Source organism: Mus caroli, unplaced genomic scaffold, assembly GCF_978045245.1.
Source record: "Mus caroli unplaced genomic scaffold, Mus_caroli_1 scaffold_1, whole genome shotgun sequence".
NCBI classification, from domain to species: domain Eukaryota; kingdom Metazoa; phylum Chordata; class Mammalia; order Rodentia; family Muridae; genus Mus; species Mus caroli.
In genome coordinates this window covers 2,177,958-2,188,130 of record NW_028227256.1, presented here as the reverse complement: position 1 = coordinate 2,188,130, position 10,173 = coordinate 2,177,958, and the positions used below count along the sequence as shown (strand labels likewise).

At 46.5% G+C, this 10,173-nt stretch overlaps 1 protein-coding gene across 2 annotated transcripts in view; it reads left to right on the top strand.

Moving 5' to 3' along the window:
• Rgs20 (regulator of G protein signaling 20) overlaps nt 1–10,173 on the top strand; it is a 154,671-nt gene that overhangs the window by 30,554 nt on the left and 113,944 nt on the right. Inside the window, exon 2 of one of the 2 annotated variants that reach the window (XM_021165499.3) lies at nt 8,370–8,663. In XM_021165499.3, coding sequence (XP_021021158.2) covers nt 8,370–8,663 — 294 coding nt within the window. Of the gene's footprint in view, nt 1–8,369; nt 8,664–9,145; nt 10,074–10,173 lie in introns of those variants that run through there. The other variant, XM_085835443.1, reaches the window with a different exon arrangement.

Sequence of the window (10,173 nt, the reverse complement as noted above, 5' to 3'; positions counted from 1 at the left end):
TTGTAAGTGTGAGGCTAGCCTAGGCTACTTGTGGAGACCTGGTGTTTTAGTCAGTGTTCTATTGCTGTGAAGAGACACCATGACCATTGCAACCCTTATAAAGAAAACATTTAGTTAGGGCTATCTTACCATTCAAAGGTTTAGTTCATTATAAGCGTGGTGGGAAGCATGGCGGCACACAGGCAATCATGGTGCTGGAGAAGGAGCTGAAAGTCCTACATCTAGATTCACAGGCAGTAGAAAGAGAGAAGCACTGGGCCTGGCTTGACCTTTTGAAACCTCAAAGCCCACCCCCAACCCCCGCTAGTGACACACTTCCTCCAACAAGGCCATATCTTCTTATCCTTTCAAATAGTGCCATTCACTAACTATTCAAATATATGAACCTATGGGGATAATTTTTATTCAAACCACCACATTCCACCTTCTGGCCCCCATAGACTGAAACATGTACTCAGTCCAAATGTCCCCATACTTTATAAATCTTAACACCGTTTAAAAGTACCAAGTTCAAATTTGTTTCTGAGACTCATGGCAATCTTTTAACTATTACCCCCTACAAAATAAAAATTAAAAAGCAGGCCACATACTTACAACATGCAAAGGCATATAATATGCATTTCTGTTCCAAAGGAGAGGTGAGGAAATCCTGGACCAAAGCAAAGTCGAAAAGCCATATGTGCAAATGCCAAACTATCCGTTTCCTCATCAGATGTCATAGTGCTCATCAGATCTCCAACTCCTTTCAGCTTTGTTGACTGCAACACACTTTTCTCTCGTGGGCTGTTCCACATCCTGTTGCAAACTCTCCTTGACATATATCCTATGACTCTAGTATTTTCCCTAACTTGGAGTCTTCACTTTTACAGTTTTACACATTGGCCTCTCTGGGCCTCCATGCAGGGACACCCCTGACACATGAATGACTGACTTTATTGGCTTTCCTTAGCCATGAAGGGAGATTCTACAACACCTTTCTTGTATCCTTGACTCTAAAGCCAGAACTACAGGGCCAAAGCTGCCAAGTTCTGCTGCTTGCTAGAACAAGCACAGCCCCTCATTCAATCACATTTGTATCAGCTCTCTGTTTTCAGTGTTTTCCTTAACTGCTTAAGCTTTTCTTTAATCCCTTTTCCTTATTTGGAAGCTTAGCTGGGTGAGCTCTTGCCCTGAGTTCCTTTATTCTATTTAGCATCAGGCCCTTCTTTAAGCTTTCTGTCTCCTTGAACTCTGGACTTAGCTCCATTATACTTCCTGGTGCCCCTTTTATCTTCAAACTGTACATTTTTACTTTTTCTTGCTCAGACTGCTCCTTTTCATCACAGATCTCTGTAGGAGTGATTACTAACAACCACATGTCAAGAGTTGATACTAGGCAGTCTGGAAATCTCTTCCAGTGCCATTAATCCAAAACTCTTCAATTTAACCTCAGACAGAATTCTTGGACCAAGGCAGAAAGCAGACACATTCTTCATCAAACTATCAAATAAACAATCTCTAGGCCACTTACAAATATTCTACTCTAAAACATCTTGGACCAAAACGTCCTAAATCTGTGGGAGAAGGAGATAAGGAGGGTTCTACGTTTGGATCCACAGGCAGGAGAGGAAGGGGGAGGGGAGGGGGAGGGGGAGAGGGCACTTGGATTAAGCTTTTGAAACCTCAAATCCCTCCCCCCCAGTGACACACTTCCTCCAACAAGGCCACATCTCCTAATCCTTTCAAATAGTGCCACTCCCTAAGCATTCAAATATATGAATCTATTGGGGTCATTCTTATTAAAACCATCACATCTTGATGTTTTAAAAATAATGTGGTAAAAATGTAGTAGCATCTTTCTACCCTTCTTACCCAGTCCCTGCTTCTGTCTCAGATATGTTTCTACTTCTTTGTGCTATAATTTACCTTTCAGTAAATGCTAGGAAAGAACTTATGCTAGGCAATGTGTATCTTACAAACACTCTGAATGGTGGCAGCACACACAAAAGTGAGAGAATCCAAGTGAAAACTCAGTGAGAGAAGGAGCCCTTCTTGCTGTGCCCTCCCTTTGTCCTCAGTGGACCAGAAGCTGATACCTGCAAGGGTGTGTTTGTTCCCTTGCTTCTTTGTATTTTCAAGTCTAGGAAAGTACTTGATCTTTGCACATCCTAGTAAGTGCTCTGCCATTGAGCTTTATCTCCATCCCCTTGCAGTTTAGAGGTAATTTTGTTCATTGCAATGAAATAGAAACAACACACAACTCACAATATTAGCCACTTAGCTGTGTGATTCAGTGGCATTAGGTTCATTTATCATGTTTTGCACACATTACCACTATCTACTTCTAGATCTTTTTTTTTTCCAAAGAGAAATTCTATAACCATCCAACACTAGATTCATTCATATGGTGCTAGGAACTTCTCTCCAGCCCCTAGGAACTTCTGTTCTACTTTCTGTCACTCTCAATTTGTCTATTCTTTATACCTCATATGAATGAATTCTTGCAATATTTGTCTTCCTGTATCTGTTTTTCTCTCAGCATAAAATGTTCAAGATTCATCTATACGGTAGCATAGGTAACAATCTTGTACCCTATCTGGCTGAATAATTTTTATTTATTTGTAGCTAATTAGACCACTAACTATTTATTGGTTGCTTTATCAACGGCCAAGTGCTGTTTTCAGAACTATCAAGATAACAATAAACATGACAAGGTTCTTACTAACTTCTTTTACAATTACTTAAACATTTACGTGTGTGTGTGTGTGTGTGTGTGAGAGAGAGAGAGAGAGAGAGAGAGAGAGAGAGAGAGAGAGTATGCTGAAAGTTTTTATTTAAACTTCAGAAAGTTGAGACCACTGACAAATCTAAAGTCTGGGAAACAAGATAACAGCTTACAAAATTCAAGAACTGACTCTGCAGTCTTAATTCTGAAATCTGCAGGACAGGACAAGCAGGCTACAAACTCAGTCAGCGTTTCTGTGTTGCAATCTGGAGGCCAAATTCCCATTGAGGGAGAACCTGTCCTAGGCCTCTCCTTCTGAGCTTATTGTTTTGGTAAAAATCTCTGGCATTGCTTAGGCTATAGACACAACATCCTGATCTCTGTCTTCATGCCTTTACAGCGTTCTTCCCACGTGCAAAGGTAAGTCCACATTCTCCCATAAAGAGACCACTCTGCAGAAAGGCCATCTTTCTCTGGCATGGCCTCACCATGACTAATAACATTGGCAACAACTCTGCTTCCAAACAAGGTTGTACCCTGAGGTGCTCAGTTCAAGTTTCCAGATATTAACTTGAAAGGGTCAAGTCAGCTGTTAATACAGCTTCTGACCTGTAAATACAAGGAGTTATACAAGTGAGTTTAAAAAAGCAACAGCCAGGGGACAGGGTAAGGCTCAGCGGTAGAAAACTTGTATAGCATGGCCATGTTCAGTTTCCAGTATCTAGGATGTAGAGGGAGGAACTGAAAGTTGAACAAAATAATCAAGTTGTGGAGCCTCTTCCTTGAGAAACCCACAGCAATACTCTTGGGTCTGCCTTACTCTGTCCTAGGTAAAGTGCCTCTCATTCTAGTAACAACTGTTTTAAGTCTGTTTAAAATGCTTCTTTAAATAAACTTCAACTCTGCTTCAAAAATAATAACCAGGTTGATATTTACTGATCTGATAAAGATTACAAAGGAGAAGATGGTGGGGATCAGGAGTTTACTTTTTGATCTGTCTTACTCTGTTTTGATTTCCATAACAAAATAAAGAATAGACATTTTTGGCAACTGAAAAGTCCAGAAGCAAAGTTCTAGCATTTGCACTGCATCTAATAAGAGCCTCCCTGGAGCATCATAACTGGGTGTCACATGACAAGATAGAGCAAGTAACCTAGAGAGAACTCAGTTTTGTAACTCAGTCAATTTAGAGGTATCAGAACCTACATGAGTAAATCACTTTATAAAGGTCCTACCTACCATAGAACACCTTCACACCATAGCAGATATGACAAATACTCTAACAAAGGCCACTTTCACTCCTGAGCCCTTTAGTTGATAACTCATGGTACAGATGGGTCCTGGCAGAACCCAGAAGGAGGAGCTTTGAGTGTCATTTGTCCCAATTTAAGTGACTCTTAAGTAGCTCACTTCTGCCCTACTCTGTCCTTGGCCCCTCCTTCCTCCTCCTCATTACTTCCATTGAACACCATCTCTACAACTTCTCCACACAGGTCTTAGACATAGTGCATGTTAAAAGTCATTTAATAATTAGAACTAATTATGAGCTGTAAAAACATTGCTTTAAATCATTGTACTTTCAGAATGAAAATACTTTTAGTAAATGCAAATGGAAGCATGTTATTAATAGTTGGGTGGTACTTGAGTTAATAATACTCTGTGGCTCTATTAGCCATGTTCTACTTCAGATATCACCTCCCCACCTGCCCAATTTATATCACTTTAGGCAAAATCTGCCTTTCTACTTCTTGATTGTTGTCGACTGGATCCTTGGGTTCTAGAAGAAGAATAATGTTGATGTTTTCAATAGCAGAACATTTAACAATGCAATATGGCTAAGCCACAACAAAATAGTATTTTAAAAACATAAGGTTTTGGAGAAAACAGATCAGTTCATAAAATTAAAACGAATCTGTTCTAACTCTACAGGTGCTTGGCCTGTGCTGGGAAGGGGGCGTGTTTAATTGACCATGGGCATTTCCTTTGTGAAATGCTACTGTTTAAATGCAAATGAGGAATCTCCGTTTGCTTGGGAAGCAGGGCTGCATTTACATTGATTTGAGTGTGTCTTTTCTACTGTGCAGAGAGTCATTTTGATTAATTAGGATTAATCAAATTAATCAATTTGATTAATTAGGAAGGTTGCTATTCAACCAGCATAGTGCTGATCTGGGTCTTCGATCCCTAAAGACTTCCAAGATTAGGGATTACATGAGTTCACTTTGTGACTAATGTTACCAACACCTCAGACTGACAGTATCTGTCTAGAAGGGCAGTCAGAGTGGGAAAGATGGCCTCAACAGTGCAGAGGAGTGCAGAGTTGGGGGCTGGGACCAGACAGCTGTTGGTCTTTTCTGAAATAACTTTTCTTAGATCGAATTTTGTGGCTGCATCAATACTCCGTGGCCTTCCCTGTCCTTGCTATTGGGGTGTATAGAACATTACCATCCCACATCCACCAGACTTACACCTGTGGGTCCCACCCAGGCTTCCAGGACTAGGACCAGAACTGTCTAGGGAACCTAAATGGTCCGTGTCTCCACATGAGCAAATGAGTATAAACTTTGTTTCTGGGATCTGTTAGGACTTTATTATTATTATTATTATTATTATTATTATTCCTGAACACTTCACAGCTCCCTCAAAAGAGTCTCTGTGTTGAAGCAGAGGACCAGAGCAAAATGCCTAATGAAGCATACCCAAAGGCTGGGCTTAAAAGAGACCCGGAAGACAGTCTGGGAAGTGGGGGGGCGGGGGGAAGCAAAAAGGAAAGTCGAGTTTTCACACAACAGGAGCTGATGATACCAAAGGCGGGAATCTACAAAATGCCCTAAGCTCTTTTAGGCATCTTGGATGCGGTCCAAACTTTTAAGTCTCGGAAGTGTGCAAGGTGCCATTCCATCAGCGTTTTCACTGCATTCTAACTTCCCCGTGTGTGGGCAAGTAGCAATGGCTGAGGCTGGGTACAGTCCGGGTGTAGGTCGCTGGAAAGGAGCCAGACCTGTTTTAACTTCTTAGCTTCACTCAGTTGCTGGCGTCCTGCAACAGGTTGGTGGTGGGTTATGGGACCACCGCCGCCCACGTGGCTACTCTGCACCTGGGGCTCAAAAGCTAGGAGCAGGTGTGGCCCAGACCCGTGGTCCGGGTGACTGAACCCATATGATCCGCCCAGGTTCGGCTCTTCTGTGCAGCCAAGTGTGTTGGCATGCGTTGAGCACTCCTCCCCCAAAACACACACACACACACACACACACACATACACATACACACACACTCACACACACACACACACACACACACACACACACAGCTGGAGAGCTACCACTGTCCCCTCCCAGGGCAAAGCGACCCTCTATCTCTGGGTGAGGTGGCCGGTCTGAGTTTTCCAAATGGCTCCTTTGCCCTCCACAAGTGAGCTGTTGGCACACCTCCAGAAACACCCAGAGCTCACAGCTCCATCTGCTAAACTACTGTGCAGTAGCAAAAGCAGGGGCAAGGGCCTGTGAATCTGGAGAAGAAAAATTCTAATTGACCCTATTCCCCAAGAAACGGTATTGAAGGAAAGCCCAGATCAACTCTTTCCCGCGCATACAAACGACAGTGACAAAATCAGCCAGAGCTCGGCTGCTTCCCAGAAAAGGCCTCATGAATGAGAATGGGTTGCTAGGTTTCCTGCCCCCACCCCCACTTCGCGACAATCCCTTCCCACAAGGTTTCCACTGTCGAAAGAAAACAGGCAGGCCCAGTGACTACCAAGTCCGGGAACCTAGCCAGGCCCAGGAGCGCCCGAGGCCGCTCCCGCCGTCAGGACCCTGGAGAGTGCCTGCGCCTCGCCCCTTTGGGACCAGAGCCCAGCTTTCCCTGGCGCTCTCCCCACCGGAGCCAAGCCGGAGCCGCAACACACTGTCACTTTTATTCGTTGCTTCCCGCCTCCCACTTCATTTTTCTTGGCAAGCACTACTCTTTTATTCACAGACAGATTGAAATGTTTTTGTGTTTTGTTTGAGGGAGGTGTTTGTATTGGCAGAGTTATGTTCCAGTTTGTAACTACACTAAATAAGTGCCCAAGAAGCTAAGACAGGCTTAAAGATGGAAGTGATGGCCTTCAAACAGCACTAAAGAGCAGGGTGGTACATACCTGTGAACAGTAGCCTGAGGCCAGAGTGGAAATCTTAATATTCACCTGAGCTACTCAGCGAGGCATTGTCTCAACAGCAACAACAACAAAACAAACAATAAACAAAATTTAAAAACAATGAAAAATATTTGGAGACATTTCTTTTAGCAACCCTACTTCCTCCTCCTCCTCCTCCTCCTTCTCCCCTCCTCCTCTTCCTCCTTCTCTTCCTCCACCACCACCACCACCTCCTCCATCTCCTCCTCTTCTTATTTGAGACATGTTCTTAGATTCCTATGCATCTTATGCTGACACCACCTTGTCAGTGTGAGATTATGGGCAGCATTGCTGTACTGAACCTAGGGCTTCCAGCATGCTATGAAAACATTCTCTCAAATGAACTACATTCCCAGCCTTACCTTGCATGTTAATTCTCTCACTAAGGCAAGAATTGTTAAACTTTAAAGTTTTGAGTGGTGGTGGTGGTGGTGGTGGTGGTGGTGGTGGTGGTGGTGTGGACAAAGTGCTTTCTAAGTAGTCCCAGTTGTCCTGGACCTTCCTATGTAAACCAGGATGGCCTTGAACTCACAGAGCTCTGCCTGTCCAAGTGCTGGGATTAAAGGCATGCACCATCACTCCCAGCCAAAGATTATTTTTAAAGACTAACTTTCATCTTTCATTTTGACAAAAGTAGATAAACTGGGAAATTAAAGCGTCATCCCCACAGTTGGGGGTTATTAGTGGGAAGGCTGTTTCTAGGACCCTGTGCTCCTGACTACTACACTAATATGCCCAAGAATGTCATCTTTTTAACTTTCCAAGAAAAAAAAAAAAGCATGTTTACTTTCATCCTCTTTCATGCATAAGTCTCCTAGGAATACATTTCAGGAAGCAGAACTCTGAAAATAAGAGGTACAGATGGAGTTCAGAAAAGAGGCCTGAAGGCTTACAAAACTGAACAAACTCCCCACTATGCTGAGGTGAAGTTGGTCACTTCCTACCCGCCTCCCAGTGTAAGGTGGGTCTGGATGCTTTCTGGCTGGCCTGAGAACTATCCAAGTCTCACTTAACAGCTACCCCAGTGGGACCTGGTAACTATTACGACCTCAGTGGTCTATTGGAGGACAGGGCAAGGAGAATTCTGATGAGGGAAGGGAAGAGGAAAAAATGCAAAATTGAATAGATGACGGCGCCCACCACGTTTAATGTGCATACAGATCATATGGGGTGTAAATGTGCAGGTTTTGATGAACTAGGCTAGGAAAGGGACACAAATTTTGCATTCTTATGGAGCAGCTGGATACTGAATATTGGCAACAGCTGCTGGTTCGGAGACCACAGCGTTAGGTAACGTAGTTTAAATGAGGGAAGAAACTAAGCTAGTGCTTTTTCTTTTTACTCCCACTGACCTTCTCTTGTATCCCCAAAGCAATTCTCAAAATGCTTCTGCAAGGTCGCAAATAGGTGACTGTGGACAAGATCGTACTGATGTGTTGGTTTTGTTTCTCGCCTTCCTTACATACCCTTCCCGCCTCCCGCCCTGCACAGCTCCCAGACTCCACCGGGTCGACTCTATTTCGCCACCTTTCTAGCCTGCTCTCCAGCTGTCTTCTGCGACGACCCCCTCCCGTGGCTTGCCTGCGGCGCTGGGACTTTCCCTCTCAGCCAAGCTCCTGGCCTACTGCCTGGCTCTCTCCAGAGCCCCACCGCCTACTGTTCCTACTTGAGGCCTCAATGGCACTGCCAGGACGACGTCCGAGGGGTCGTCTACTGAAGCTGACAAGTCCGAATCCGGAGCCCAGAGGAGAGGACGCCTGTACTGAAAAGAGTTCACCGGAGTCCGTGAGTACTGGGAACTCCACCAAACCCACCCTCGGCTTCTGGAGGCCCCAGCCTTTCCCACTTGCTCTAATCCTGATTGATCCAGCCCACCCGGGCTGGCCTGGATACTGAAAGGTTGGCACAGCGCTGGGCACACGGGAGGAAAGGGCACCTGAGGCTCCCGGACACTCCCACCTCCACCGAGGCTTTAGAAGCTACTTTCTCCCAAGCGATCTGTTCTGTTTCTACCATCCTAGGAAGCAAGACGCCTCCGAAGATCTTTTCCAACTGTAGTTGCAGCTTCCCCTCGAGCCTCCCCAAGCATCCCCGCACTTTGTAACCGCTCGCAGCCGTGTTCATGCCCCCACTCCTCTTCCCTCTCCCAGGAAGAGGGAGGAAATGACGTGATGTTATTTTTGTGTCAGGTCACTTTGCTGTTTGTTTGAGTTTAGCCCTCCGAGCTCAGGCGCACTTGCCCCGGGGGTTCACTCCAAGGGTTACTTCGCTAGCCGCGGCGACCCGGGGGAGGGGCATCCTCAGAGGTAGGCGCCAGGTTCTGCATATGCGCGGGGGCTTCCCCTCCCACCGCCTGAGTCGCAAAAGAAAGGGAGACTGCCGAGGGACTGAGAGAGACCGGAGTCCCCGCTTAGGCTTTCTTACGTACACTCCACCCTGCCATCCCAATCGCCAGGTGGGGCCATCCAACTCTGGCTGGCTGGCCGGAACTGAGTAGGACCACTGTTTAGAGTGGGAGAACAGATCTCTAGAAAGGCCATACAGAGAGAGTTGGGGGCGGATGTTAGTGGCGCTGAGGTCAAAGGGTCCAGTGGGGATTGCCCAGCAGGGGCGGGCAATTCACAGGCGCGAGACCCGGGGTACAAAGCACCAGCTCCTCCCTTACACCCAAGCATCTCTTCATTCACAAGGCCCCAGTACTCATTTACAAACTCTGGATCGCCCCCACCCCCACGGCGTCCCCCGCAAGCTAAGGCCAGGGGATAAAGAGAAAGGGCCTTACAGGCACCCTCAAAGCTCGCTCCCGCCGCACCCACTATTTCGTTGCGATTAGAAGAGAGGAGCCAGGATCCGGGCTCCGCTCGCCCGATTTGGGACTAGGGAGTACCCCCAGCCTCCGAGTGCTGCGTGCTGCCTCCAGAAGGAGGCGAGCCAGGAGGTTGCCCTGCCCCAGGAAAGCGAGCGCCGGGGCGGAGAGGAGTCAGAGAAGTGAAAGGAGGAGGAAGAGAGAAGAGCTCCGGAGCTTAGACCCAGAAACGCAGGAAAGGGCGGGTGGCAGAGAGCCAGCGCGGGCGGAGTAGGAACCGCTCTGACTAGTGTAAGAAAACTAAGGCACACTCTGGACGCATGCGCACGGCCAACGGAGGCCTGAGGGCCAGCGCTTCCCCTTCGGCTAGCCCAGCGGACCCTGGCCTGGTAAGTACCTGGCGTCCTCCTCGTCTTCCTCTCTGAGCCCCACACCCCACCCCCCACCCACCCCCGCGCCGAAGCCCTGGACCTGGCAGTAGAAGGAGCT